This window comes from Orbicella franksi, chromosome 6 (genome assembly GCF_964199315.1).
Source record: "Orbicella franksi chromosome 6, jaOrbFran1.1, whole genome shotgun sequence".
Taxonomy (NCBI): domain Eukaryota; kingdom Metazoa; phylum Cnidaria; class Anthozoa; order Scleractinia; family Merulinidae; genus Orbicella; species Orbicella franksi.
In genome coordinates this window covers 998,658-1,012,076 of record NC_138150.1, presented here as the reverse complement: position 1 = coordinate 1,012,076, position 13,419 = coordinate 998,658, and the positions used below count along the sequence as shown (strand labels likewise).

The 13,419-nt window shown below is 38.1% G+C and overlaps 2 protein-coding genes across 2 annotated transcripts; one reads left to right on the top strand and one right to left on the bottom strand.

Annotated features, from left to right (window-relative positions):
* Window positions 1-39: 39 nt before the first annotated feature.
* On the top strand, window positions 40-9,459 carry LOC145490059 (uncharacterized). The gene is made up of 18 exons (XM_081469167.1): window positions 40-453; window positions 659-680; window positions 997-1,071; window positions 1,474-1,604; window positions 1,676-1,778; window positions 2,710-2,751; window positions 2,964-3,031; window positions 3,676-3,751; window positions 3,869-3,940; window positions 4,662-4,763; window positions 5,045-5,107; window positions 5,358-5,468; window positions 5,607-5,640; window positions 6,628-6,797; window positions 6,938-6,994; window positions 7,107-7,215; window positions 7,872-7,894; window positions 8,080-9,459. The coding sequence occupies exons 1-18, from the start codon at window positions 401-403 to the stop codon at window positions 8,518-8,520; spliced, it is 1,752 nt and encodes a 583-aa protein (XP_081325293.1). The 5' UTR covers window positions 40-400; the 3' UTR covers window positions 8,521-9,459.
* Window positions 9,460-10,865: 1,406 nt separating this feature from the next.
* On the bottom strand, window positions 10,866-13,071 carry LOC145490060 (protein kinase C-like). Its single transcript, XM_081469168.1, has 3 exons — window positions 12,930-13,071; window positions 12,421-12,575; window positions 10,866-11,704 (listed from the first exon to the last, which is right to left on the bottom strand). Exons 1-3 carry the CDS (start codon window positions 13,035-13,037, stop codon window positions 11,518-11,520), a joined length of 450 nt encoding a protein of 149 aa, XP_081325294.1. The 5' UTR covers window positions 13,038-13,071; the 3' UTR covers window positions 10,866-11,517.
* Window positions 13,072-13,419: the final 348 nt, after the last annotated feature.

Sequence of the window (13,419 nt, the reverse complement as noted above, 5' to 3'; positions counted from 1 at the left end):
GCTCTACTCGTAGAGCAATACGAGTGAAAGAAGTGTGAAACAACCCTGAAAACGTCAGCAGTGAAGTATACGATACTCTTCAATAGTTACTGGTAAATTACGGTCAACCTAGAGAAAAAAGAAGCAATTGAAATTCAGCCTGTCCTGAGGGAAGCAAATACAGCCTAATAAAAATCAAATTTTCTGACAACAATAAACTTGAATTTTGAAAAATCCACTCTCCTTTCAGTCAGGTCCGCTCCGATCCAAGATTTTCAATTGTGAGACATGATTGACAGACTTGACAGGTTCATTGGTCCCCAGAGACATTGTTGTCATGGAGTTTATGGGCGCCATTTTGACTCTAAGCCGTGATATGTTGTTCTTTTCGCAGCCCGGTTAAGTTAATTTTCTCGTTAAAATGCACTTAAAGTATCCGAGAAAAAGAGACGTTTACACTTGGGAAGAACTACGGTAAGTTTGGGTGTTTTGCTTCGGTGCTTCTCTGCTTGTTTGCTGCTGTTTTGCCGATCGAATTGCGTAATTCTGTCAGTTCTCGAATGTGTGTTCTCTCTATGAGCTTCTATAATGAGGTAAATTTAGCTGCCTTCGATCTCGTTAATTAAGCTTACTTAAGACTAACTTCAATTTTTGTATTTTTGTCTCGAAAAACGGAAAGCTGCCTTGCCAAAGCTTTGGGGGTAAGTGCTTCACTTATGAACACATTTTACAACCTATAATTACTCCAGTTAACATGCAGTGAGACAAATGACAGAGGGTGTTCTTGTGTTGTCTTTGTCGTTGTCTTTGTTCATAAGGCCGTCGTAATGTTAACAATTTCCACCTTCTGAATTATTTTGGATAAATTTTGGTGTAGATCAATGCTTAGACATGTCTCATTCGAACATGATAAGATCTCAAATGTTTTCTTCGGTTAACGATGTATTGTGCCCCAGTTTGCGAACGAAAATAAACTCATTGCGAGTGGCCTGATTTCTGGTCTCTTCTTCTATTTAGTTTCGCAAGGATCTTTTTCGAAAAAATGTTCCCCAGGAATTTGAGAAGGAGAAAGCAAACGGGCTGAGTATTAAGGTATGTTCATGAACGTAAAGGGAGACATTTAAACATTTTCCAGTAATGTTTAGTGTCCTGTGAGGATTTTTAAGGACTTGTAAGTCTGAAAAAATAACATACGACATAAAATCAGAGATGTGTACTAAACAAGGTGGGTGTACATAAACAGCTCTCAGAACCTGTATAGTTACAGAAAATATTAATTAATACACATTCCAAAATCTCTGCGGGTCGAGAGCCCCCGGGAGCCAATAAAAGCATTTTTAAAAAGTCATCTTCGAAGCTAAACGGGGATAAAGGTGCGAGTGGCTGGTTCAATCAAAAAACACGTACTGTGGAGGATGTGGCAAACTCTCTGGCTTGTATGTGTTCCACAATGTTTGTTTCTAGTTTACTCATTTCTGGTTTGTTTGTACATAGTCCCTTTTAAACATGTTGGATATCAAGTGTCTACATGGCGACATCCATCGAACATACAACATGCACGATGCGCTGTACAACTCACGAGTCATCGAGAAATCTTTGGAAATGCTCTCCAACAGATACTTGAGGTACAATTTCCTTATGAAAATTACATTGAAATATGTTAACTGTGTTTTCATGTTTGAAGCTTTTCATTCAGTTTTCAGGAACTGAGAGAAGTTCGTGTGGCTTTTCAGTTGTATGAGCATGAAGACATGTTGGGTTTGGCAATTGATGAACATGTTTTACTCAGAACATTAAAGGTGAGTTCTTGCAGTTTTAGCCTGCGAGAGCCCCGGGGGAGGGGGGGGGGGGCTCCGATATAAAAAGGATGGGGGTGCTCCTCATACCTTGTAGGAGTTGAAAAGTGTTTTTTTTTTTTTTTTTTTTGTTACCTCTTAGGATGTTGAGCCTCAAAAGTCCCACATTGGGGGCTTTTGCAGTACTCTTTAGGGTGTTGAGCCCAAAAAAATGTGACAGGAGATAATGTGTTGTTTTAGAATAAATTATTGGTACCTTTAAGGGATAAAAAAGTTTCAAGCCACACCCTTGAAGCAGGATTTTGGTACCTCAGGGGTGAAAAACATTTCAAGCCACGCCCACAAAATAGCATCTTGGTACCTCTTAGGGGTTCTTTTCAAAATTTCCGACAAGCACCCCTGTCCTTTTTTATGGGAGTCGTCCCTGGGGGCGAGAGCATCTGGTTTATTGGAGGTTTTGTTTCACATGCTGGCTGAAACAAGTGAGTTGCTGGAAATACATGTGACATCTGTGTTTGCAGGCTATTGAAGTTATACATGTAGTTTGAGTCCAAAGTTGATTTACAACAAAACACTGAAATTGGAGATTAAAGCAGCAGCCCGATGTGATTACCCATATGTGATGTGCCCAATTACCTATATGTGAGGTCAATTGTTGGAGCAAAATTCCGACTTGCAATAGGGTGTTGAAACAGCAATATAGAGGCTCATAATAATGATGACGATAAATGATACAGCCTCTGAATATTATTAGGATGTGTAATTTCCAAAATGTTATAACATGAAAAGGGTGGAAATTCAGAGAGGGCAAATTATCTTCTTCTAGCATTGGTACTGACGTTAGATTCCTAAATTATCTACGTAGTTAACATATAAACTCAGCAAAACAGAAAGTTACATGTAATCAACATAATCAAATAATTATTATTTACAGATCTGTGGAAGAGCTGTTTCCCCAGTGAAGCTCAAGCAACATGTAAGTCCAGATAACAAAATGAAAATTTGATTACAATCCAAACAGTTTTAAAACAAAAATTATTACTGTCACATATACACTCTATATAAAAGCTTGTAGGGGTAACATAATGTTTCATTGCTTGGAGGATAGTTTGTGCACATATGGCATGATTACAATGCACCAATATATTTATCAAAAAGGTTTTATTTGATGATGATTTCGTTTTGTAGATCAAACACATGAGAAGACAAGTACCTGATCGTCTGATGCTTTATGAATTCTTAGATCTCTTGCTTTTGTAAGTTCTTGAACATTTACATACCTAATCAAGAAATATTTTTTTAATTTCAATTTTGTAATACTATGCTACTGATGGCAGCTAGCTAATCTCCATAGTTTTTTATACTTCATATTGGGAGGTTTGATTTTTTATCAACTGATCAGTCGTTTGATTCTCCTGATTACTTTGTATTTGACATTTTCAAGACAGATCACATACTGATCACTGACTTCATATTACTGGTTGTTATAATTTACTATCACTTAACAATGGATAGCGGAGGCTTCATGCAGCCTAGTGGTTAATACACTGCACCTTAGTTTGAATTCAGAGGGTTAGACTGAAGTCCTGGCTAGGATTGTTGACAGTGCTGTGTGGTAGAACAGTCCCTGTTTTCACCCAGTAGTGTAAATAGCCACTGAGCAGCTGTTGGGACAGCCAGCCAAAATAAAAGCTATGTGGGTGTGGTGGAGTTGGGGGGGGGGGGAGGGCGGGGAAGATAACTGACCATGATAAACTAGCATTGTATCTAGGGAGGAAGTAGCAATACTTCTAGCAGCTTCACGCTACAGAAGCCGGAGTATTGCACCAACACTGATAACCACCTGACTGCCTTGATCCTTTGGAATATTGAAGTCTTCAACCTTATTATTATTTTGCAGGTGTGAGCGGGATACAGATGTGCATGTGCAACCTCTTCCAAAGGTCACTGGTGTGGATAAAAATAATCTCTACAAGGTCTGATTAGTTAACATCTATAATTGCGCATTTATTGTTTTTTTTTTTATTAAATTAAATGTGGTAAATTATGTTAAATTATTTATTAAAACTAGTGTTTGTTTTCTGTCCATGAAGCTTTGTGATTTTCAAGCAGTCCTTTGTACAGAGGATGAGAAAAAGATTCGTCATTTGGACACCTTATATGAGGTGAGAATGTATTACATGGATTGAACAGTCTTTATAACCTGTTCACAGACATTATATAGAGTCCACAGAAAAATAAAGATTTGTATAAGTAGATGGCTGTTGATGCACTAGCTGTTCCTTGATCCAAAGCATTCCTGAAAACAGACTCGTAGTGTCCCTTGTTCTTCAAACAATTTCACGTCAGGTAGTAGAGTCATGGATCTTGTCAAATACCAAATTCCAAGCAATAAATTGATTATGATAAAATTTCTGATAATACTTTGAATTACTCCTGAAACATCATTGTTAAGATTTGTAGTGACCAGTGAGTAGTCATTGGTTATTGAGCACTCAAAGGCAAAAGTGAAAATCTTCAAAAAACTTCTTGAGTAATGTTTTTTTTTTCCTTTTTTTTATTTTTTTTATTCTTGCAATATCTTACATTACATTACATTACATTACATACAAAAATTAACTACTACTTACAATGTCAACGTAACTTACAATTTAACGATACTAACAAAACTTACAAAACTTACAATACTTACAATACTTTCTTTCTTTCCATTCTTGAGTAATGGTATTTAAATCTGAAGAGTGGTAATAATGTGGAAGGTTGGGGGAGAGCGGAACCAGTTTTTGCCTTATATTAGTGTCTTTTAAAATTATAATAAGACAGGAAATGTAGATTTTGTTAATATACATCTAAATGGTACATGTGTTTTATCTTTTTTTTTTTTAGCAAGGGTCTCTGAGAGCAAGCTCAAGCCATCAGAGGGATCTTCCGTCATGGCGTCTACTGCACCAGGATTTCTTTGTTGATAGTAACCCAAGGATAGAACTAGTAAGAAATTAAATTTTCTTCACCTACAGCTGCTGACAGGAATTATGAGTTTTGTGCTTTTAAGCTTTCTCTTACTTTCATATAACTTTGAAAAACATACAGCACAACATCACTGCCCAATATTTAGCTTTGATTTGGATGGTCTACATTGGTCACATACGAGGATTAATTCATATACAGACTTCGTACTTCAAATGTGTTTGTTGCTTTGATATTTAAAGCTGGGTTGAAATAATTTAAGGATTTAAAAATATGTAAAAGATACATTTGTTTTTGATTAGGTGAGCAGACAGCAACAGAGGTCTTTGGAACTTTGTGATCATTTGGGTCATTCTAATAAAAAGGTAAATTTATAAACTTAACTAACACATCTGGTAAAAGGTAAAAATAATTTGCTGAATATTTAAGTTGCTATTCCTTTGTTGAAAATCAGTGTCCTGAGTCTATGATCACTTGCATTTTGTCACAAGGAACTTAAAAGGAATGTTTCTTTAAATTTTAAAAGCAAAATTTCTTTTATGAGAAATTTTGCAAACAAAGAGCTAAGTTACATAGTCTTCTGCATGCATTGCTTGCCTATTATGTCTACTGCAGGTGATGCATGCCAGATGTGGCTATACAGGAGCCTCTAACAGAACAGCTTTTGTTGACTTGAATGATGTCAGTAGAAAACTAAAGCCACCAACAAAGCAGCCAGTCCAGTTTGTAAGTACCAAGTTTATTCAAAAACAAAATTGTAATTTCTGATCTTTCTTTTTACCATTGCTGGACTCCAGTGTTAGGCTGACATGCTGGAAGTTATAGAATTATGATTATAATATTCAAATTTTCTTTCAATTTTAGGGCCCTCAACAACAACAGGAGGAAACTGTCAAGAGTAAGGATTTGATATTTTGAATATTGCGTTGATGTACGACCATATCATCGTTGCAACTAAAAAAAGGAATGAAAATATTGAAAAGATTTTATTTAAAAATTGTAAACTTGGTGCATTGATATTCATCGATATGGTGTACATGGAATTTTCATCAGCCCGTCCAAAAATCAGTTTGTTTTGCACAGTAAAATGGAAAAGCAATAGAGAACTATTTGTACATCTTATATACTACATCTTGCGGAAAACACACGATAAGATACCAGGGTCCATATATCTGGTCAAAACTTAGCAAGGACGTCACCAACCCTCGTGACATTTAAGATGAGAATAAGAAAAATTGACCTTTCAGACCTCATTGACAACAATAGTAGTTGCTGCAAACTATGTAAATTGTGAACAGAATCATTTTATATTACATTATAGCCTTATATCTTCTGCTGTAAGTAAGTATTTTCATCTTCAATATTTAATTATTAATTTTTGTAAACTAGTCATTAGCTATTGAAGTTAGGAGTCCCACACGTTAATAAAGTTTTCGTTCGTTCGTTCGTTCGTTCGTTTGTTCGTTCGTTCGTTCATTCGTTCGTTCGTGCATACTACTGCTCATAGACGTTAAGGAGCTGACAGTCACGGCATTTCGAGTGATTTTGGCCACGTACAAAATTACCTTTAAATTGAAGGAAACCTGAAAATAGCAGTTTACTAAGATAGAAAAAGAGAAACACCAAAGAGATAACCATAAAGGAACAAGGATGGTTAAGGATGGAGAAGATTGACTCGGAATACAAACAACGAACTTGAAAAATTTAGGCTAAACTTTTCAAGATGCGCAAATCGTGACGTAGCTCCTTTAATATGTAGTTTTGGAATAGAAAGAAGGAGGAAAATAATCATTGAAAGAAAACAATGCTTACCCAGTAATTTGTTTCACTATCAAGTTAATTAAGTTGTTTGTTATTAATTTATCATTGCTTATATCATTTACAGATGAAGAGGCATTACAACAAGAGGAACATTGCACGGAATTTGAACAAGCTAGATTAAGTGGCTCATCAGCAGGATCTTCTAAGTTCTACAGAGAATTTGATGGAACCACATCAGCAAAATTATCGAGAACTTCAAAACTTGGTCATCAAAGAATTCTTGTTTCATCGCGGGTATTGAAATAATCCTTGACCTTGTGTGATAAGGGGGCGTTAAATTGGCAGCTGGTATTTCATACATGTAAAGTTTATTTTGTTCTCTAATCCCACAGTTTAATTTGCCTGACAGTGTGTGTTATTGCATTTAATTTTAGGACCTACACAATTCACATGTGATGTCACAAAACTTACAATGGGATATTGAAACACAGGTTAGTGACTTCATATTATTTTATTTTTAAGTTAATGTTTGTTTTTGGTCATTTGACAATGTTGGTTGTGCGATAACTCAAGTGATGACCAGTCATGTAATATTTCTTGCAGTCTCAAAGATTGAAACAAAGAACTGATAAACATATGAAGGAAAAGTACGCCAGTTACTACAAAAAGCTGAAATGTTTTCAAGATCCTGTTGAAAACCCAGAAAATGAAGGTGAGCAAAATCTTGTGAAGGGTGCAGTTATCTTGAACAAATCGCGGCAGTAGAAGATTAAACAAAAGCCTGGAAAAAATTGATGACATTTAGTTTTAGACCTAAAATCCGACAGCGGGCGCAGTCTATTAAAAGCAGTGTAAGAATCGACACAGAAATACCAGACTCATTGTGATGTACATGTAAGGCCCCAGAGATCGGTATAACCCCTCGGTTTTGAAGTTTTTAAAAATAGGGGGAAAGTGCATCAAGACCCTCTATTTCTTTTCCTGTCGTTTTTCCCGCTCTCCCCCGCCTCCCACAATTAATGGAGCCCAGTCACGTGGCTTTGAGTTATTTTGGCCGCAAACAAAATTACCTTTAAATTGAAGGAAACCTGAAAACAGTAGTTTATTAAGATAGAAAAACACCAAAGAGATAATAATAAACCATAAAGGAACAAGGATGGCTAAGGATGGAGAAGATTAACACGGATAACAAATGACGAAATTCAAAAATTCACAAGAGGCTTAACTTTTCAAGATATGCAAAGAAGCTCCTTTAACACTAAGCTAAATGAACGCTTGGAACACGCTAATCAGTTTGCGTCTAAAATATTACAGTTTATCATGTTTTAGTATTTGTAAAGGCTATAATCAAATAAATATTTCTTTTAGGTTCAAGGCAGCTCAAGGTTAAGGTATTTAAATCCCTAATTTTCTTCACTGATACATGTATAAGAAAAGTAAAATGGTATTTCGTGCTGTATTGTGTTTTAGAATACTTTTCCAGTTTGTGCTTTGATATACTCTATTTTCATTTTAACAGTGGTGGTACATGTAGATTAATCAATTTTTGATCATGTGTGGGTCTATAATATTGCAGGAATTTCCAGAGGCCGATTCAACATTAATCAAAGCGACAGATTCAGCGCCAGTAGAGCTAGTCATTACCCCGCGAAAACAGGTGCCCAAGAAAGACTCGATATACTCGTCGTTAATGGAAAGACTGCACAAAACTGACTCCTTGCTGGACTTTGGTGAAGTCCGAGTTCAGTCCGAGTTCGTGCCATCTTTTGTTAGTGACAGTGATCTCTTTGCAAGACGAAAGTTACACGTGGGGAAAATGGCTCTAAAGGGACGTGGCGTGAAAGGAACTGTTCGACTTCAACGGCTGGGCTCGCTTAGATCAACACAACAGAATGACGAGGAAGACGAAACAAAAGAAGAAGGAGTTGAACAATTACTAGAAAAACTTCAAGAAGCAAACTTTGTAGCGAGTGGAAAAAAGGGTTTCGCCCATCAAAAACAGTTTGTGTTCGCTTAATGATAACAAATTTCGCGAATCAAAATCATATATTTTTTGGAAAAATGATAGAAGTCTATCAGCATAACACACACAAAAATCTATATGTGCCCAATTATAACCCACTCAGCTGCGGAATGAAACACTCGTCCGGGACTTCCATACAAACTGACGGGGCTGGGAAGGTGGGATAGAAGAAAAGTTCTAAAAGTTAAAGTTATAGTTATAGTTATAGCCAGGTTTTAGCTGGCAGTCAAACCTAAGCCGTCATCACACCCGCCCCTTAGATGAGAGTCCCCCCCCCCCTTCCCCACCGCCGCTGTAGCAAAGCAAAAGTCGATCGATTGACACCTTTGTGGCACCTTTATTTCGGTTTTCATCGCTCGGCCAACCCATAGTTAATAGAGGGGAATGGTTATGGAACTCAACAAAGTTCTTTGTTGCATGTTTTTGTTCAGTTTTTTGGCTTTGACCGTGCACAAAACACAATTGTTGTTTACTACTGACTGGGGAACGAACCAATAGAAACGTTTCGGTTACGTAATTCATGCATAATGTATGAGCGCAAAACAAAAGATTGTGCACGGTCGCGGACCTTCCAACATGAGTCTTGAAATCTTTGTTTGCTCCTTTGATGTTTGCCGATCTTCATAACCATTCCTCTCTATTAACTATGGCCAACCTGAGTGTTTTTTTCATGAAGGCCAGTCTCGTTCCCAGAGCAGAGGCCGCGGTCCTTTGCTAAGCACCTGGGGACAACTGGGGACGAGATCAAGTTGCGAAGAGGCGGGATAATCAATGCGGCCACGTGCAGCTAGGTGCGCTTGAGGGCTGTTGTTTGATTGGCTGAGAACATAGGAAAACTGACAAAACGATGTCTTGAAGGTTGTCAATAGTAGGGCCCCAAAACACACCCCCTACTGTAGGGGTGTGTTTGACGGTAAAAAAGACCGCTAGAAACTCACCTTTTTTCACAAATCACGGTCATAAAGTTTATTTACTTGTTATACCTGTCTGCATATTTACAGAAATGTAATATAGTGCTTGAAAAGGACTCTGAAAAAGAAAGAATAGTTTGCTCATATCCGAGTGTTTTCTTTTTTAAACTGCACTTGGGACCGTGATCATGGTATCCCTGTGCTTTGCCTTTCCGCTCTATGTAGGGCTTGAGCCCATAAAGGGGTTGAACTCTACGAACAGTGAATACAATTACCAGCTGCTCATTTTCATTTTGCGTGGTAAACCGTGAAGTGATGAATTCACACGCGGGCGGCCACGACCGAGCGTTCTACTCTGTTTAGACTCTTGACCTTTTGAGGGGGAGGAACAATAGCGGGAGAAGCTGAGGACTCAAAGATTTCGCTGTCCATTTGGCATGGAAGTCTTGCACGCTTTCCCCGTCAACCTTTATGAACCGGCATTGTAAAAGTTCAGTCAGTGAGATTTGTACAGGCCCGCAAATGATCCCTAAAATGGACCGCAAATGATCCCAGTGCTGGAAATGATTCCCGCAAATGTACCGCAAAAAGAAAGTAGGAATGGCTTGGATTCCATGAAACGTCTGCGGATGTATATATTAATTTTTTAAATTATCCTAAGTGGTGTCAGGCATAAAGGCAACAATAAAAACGAGAAGTACTCGGGAATTCTCACTCTCCACCAAACTCGAAAGTATAGCGAACGTTCGCTGTCCGACAGTTCGAGGGAAAACCTAACCCAAAAATTGCGAACACAGGATCTACGCTCAGATAGTGGTAAAGGAAGTAGCTCAAAAACTAGAGACGAAGATGATTGACGTCAGCTCTTAAATTCATCTTTTGGTTTAGACTTGTTCGCCCTTGCGCTGGCTTGCGTTTCGTTCCTCAGTATTTGCGGTGTAGGGGATTATGACAAGGAACAGAATACTGAAAATAATTTTAAAAAACAGGAATAAGTAGTATACGTAGTCGGTATGCAGAGAAGCCAATCAGAGCACAGTATTTTTTGAATGAATCAATAAGAAAGCCGGATATCGCCCACATGACCAAAACGGTCATTTTGGACACACCCCCGTGAGGTCACGACCCGAGAAGGATCTGACGTCTTCAAAAGGCCCTACGTCACAATGGAGGACCTGGAAAGAGTCCTTGAGGCGCATTCTGGGGTAAGTAGGAAAAAAAGAGACGGAGAAGCAATTTTCAATGAAACTCAATTTAATTTTATGATACTAAAAATTTACAATATTTTTTTACCCCTACTGGCCCTGTCCCACCCGAAGGTGATCCGTCCGAAGACGCGCCGGCCAGCAGGGGAAAACTACGTATATATTTAAAAAATTTTCAAAAACTTTTTAAGATTAAAAATTGACAAATATTTTTGTACCCCTGCTGACCCTGTCCCACCCGAAGGTGATCCGTCTGAAGACGCGCCGGCCAGCAGGGGAAAACTTCGTACATATTTACAAATTTAATAAATTGTCGACGTTGTGTATGTTCACGTCATCCAGAATGACCTTGGTGTATCCGCACGGATAGGATTCGAACAAATCGGGATCCGCGACCCCCTTGCCAAATACGATAAAGAAAAGGGAAGAAATATTGAACAGCAGCCTATGGTTAACCGAAGCATAGTGCTTGCAGTGTTGGGTTCTCTCAAATCCGTTATAGATAACCAAAATAGCTGATTCAGTCGGTGATCCTTGGACTCGTGAGTCCTCGACATAATTGCGGGCAAACGAACGGTGAAAGGAAAGAGATCTGTACCGGCCCGCAAATGATCTACTACTGGCCATAATTAAATGCACTTTGCTTCACGAGGCACCGAACTCGATCTTAGATGTAATTTTGCTGGCTAAATACCGGTACATGGGTACATCAGAACAGTACGTATCCAGCAGTTTACAATTTTCTTCATTGTTTACTCCATTCTCTAAGACCGAGATCATCAAAGCCTTGGTTTCCATCTGAATAGATTTTCAGTGTTCTTCTGATTGATGAGTTTCTTTTCTCATCACTTGTTTGTTCAATGATTTCAACTTTTCTATGGAGTTAAAGTATTGTCGGTCGCTGAAGGAGAACAAGAGACACCATCTTCATCCTTAATGCCTTCAGCGGAAACACACGAAGCAGAGTAAGAAGCGGAAGCACAGGGAGTCTTATTGGAACTCTCAGAGGAACTCTTACAGCCAGGAGAGGACTTCCCTTGTTTCTCCATTTTTGCCTCACACCTGCAAAGATAGATCACGACTTTATTGATTGTTGGTTCTGATCTTAGAGTCTTTGAATTGGACCAACAACTAAAATTGTTTCGGTCATTTTATGTAACACAATCGCCTAACATAGTCTAAAATAGCGTCACCTATAGCTTGTAATATGTGGGACAGAATCCTTAACGTTAGCGAATGCTGTGGTTAAAGGGCACTGTCATGAACATGTAAACTGAAAACCCTAATGTTGATGGATGCCTAATTATAATTGTCTAGTTTTGCTATCAACTTTTAAATAAGTGTATTGAAGCTATAAAAGTAGTGATATAATGGGTAACTAATGCACATTGCAAGGTTGTGGTATCAAATTGAAAATGCAATGTTCAGACACATACATAAATCCACACAGACACACAGACAGGCTCATAAGCCGGCTGACATTCATATTTACATTTTGATCATTTTTTCTGCTAATAGTTTTGTCTTATTCTGCTGTTTTTTTGAAAACACAACCAGCTTAACAAGACAAAACCATCAACAGGAAAAGACGTCCCTCTGCAAAGGAAGACAGCTAAAAACACCCTTTTTCGCTGTCAAAGAAAGCTAAAATGACTGATGACACTTTTGTGACAGAATGACTGGCTATGTCCCATCTCGTTCAGAATCATATCATACACAATGCATAAATGTATTTTACATTATGTATGTGTGTTTGTTTGTTTTAAAAGAATCCTTACTCGAGCAAAATTCTTTTTCTTGGATTCCAGGGCGGCTTGATGTTTCGTTGTTCAAGTTCGTCCCAGTTTAAGGCCTGGAAGAACCCATGCCTTCTGATCCACGGGTTTGATCCACCCTTATAACCAATCCTTCTCAAGGGGTTCTTTTCCAAGAGCTTGAGAAAACAAACCAAGGTTAAGATATTGTAATTCTAAGAGACATATGTATAGCCCAACGAGGTGCATATGATAAGTGCGAATGTCTAAAATATCTAGAATTGTGGCAGCTGAAAAAATGCGTCAGTATTTGAAGTTATCTTCCTACAGCGCAATGAAACCCTCGGTTCTTCAAACATAAACATGTAGTTTAAAAGTGACTTTCAACTGATGGAAGAAAAAGAAGTTGTCTTTATATGAGGAGGGAAAAATGCATGTCAGAAGAGCTGTCATAAACTCAGCTCTCTCTGAATATATGTAATCGTTAGTTTTGGAATAGAAAAGGAATTTTACTCTGCACTATGTCTACCTACCTGTGTTAGCAAATTCCAAGCAATCACAGACAATTTACGCCTATATTCCACCTCGTCTGTAACTATTGCGTTATAGAGGTCTTGGATGACTTTTTGAGGAAACGGCATCTGTTCATGAAGAAAAAATACATCAAACCGGGCATGGTCTTGATTCAAGGCCTTGATTCATGGTTACTGACGTCAAATGGTGTCCTATTTCCAGAGGCCCCAGACCTCCTTGAACACTGTAGCGCGAAAAATGATGGTGTTTATTCATGACTCTAAGAGCTATCGTAAAGAATTATATTTTTTCCTTGTTACTTTAAAAGAAAAAAAACGAACACATAAGGAAAAAAATTAAGTGCTTTTGCATCTAAAACAAATTACTGCTCAATGCAATTTTTTTTCGACCGAGTTGCTTAAGTTAAACGCGTCTGCACAAATGAGTCCAGGCCTCCTTCGTTCCTCAGGGACCGGAATTTACCGATTATCCTAAAACAGTATCGAAGTT

Excerpts from the sequence above, each read along its gene's own strand:
- LOC145490059 (XM_081469167.1), top strand. The coding sequence starts at position 401 with ATGCACTTAAAGTATCCGAGAAAAAGAGACGTTTACACTTGGGAAGAA. Across the intron at positions 5,108-5,357 it reads TGGGTCATTCTAATAAAAAG|GTGATGCATGCCAGATGTGG; the intron begins GTAAATTTATAA and ends TGTCTACTGCAG. Across the intron at positions 6,798-6,937 it reads GAATTCTTGTTTCATCGCGG|GACCTACACAATTCACATGT; the intron begins GTATTGAAATAA and ends ATTTAATTTTAG.
- LOC145490060 (XM_081469168.1), bottom strand. The coding sequence starts at position 13,037 with ATGCCGTTTCCTCAAAAAGTCATCCAAGACCTCTATAACGCAATAGTT. Across the intron at positions 12,576-12,929 it reads CTTGGAATTTGCTAACACAG|CTCTTGGAAAAGAACCCCTT; the intron begins GTAGGTAGACAT and ends TGTTTTCTCAAG. Across the intron at positions 11,705-12,420 it reads AGAAAAAGAATTTTGCTCGA|GTGTGAGGCAAAAATGGAGA; the intron begins GTAAGGATTCTT and ends CTATCTTTGCAG.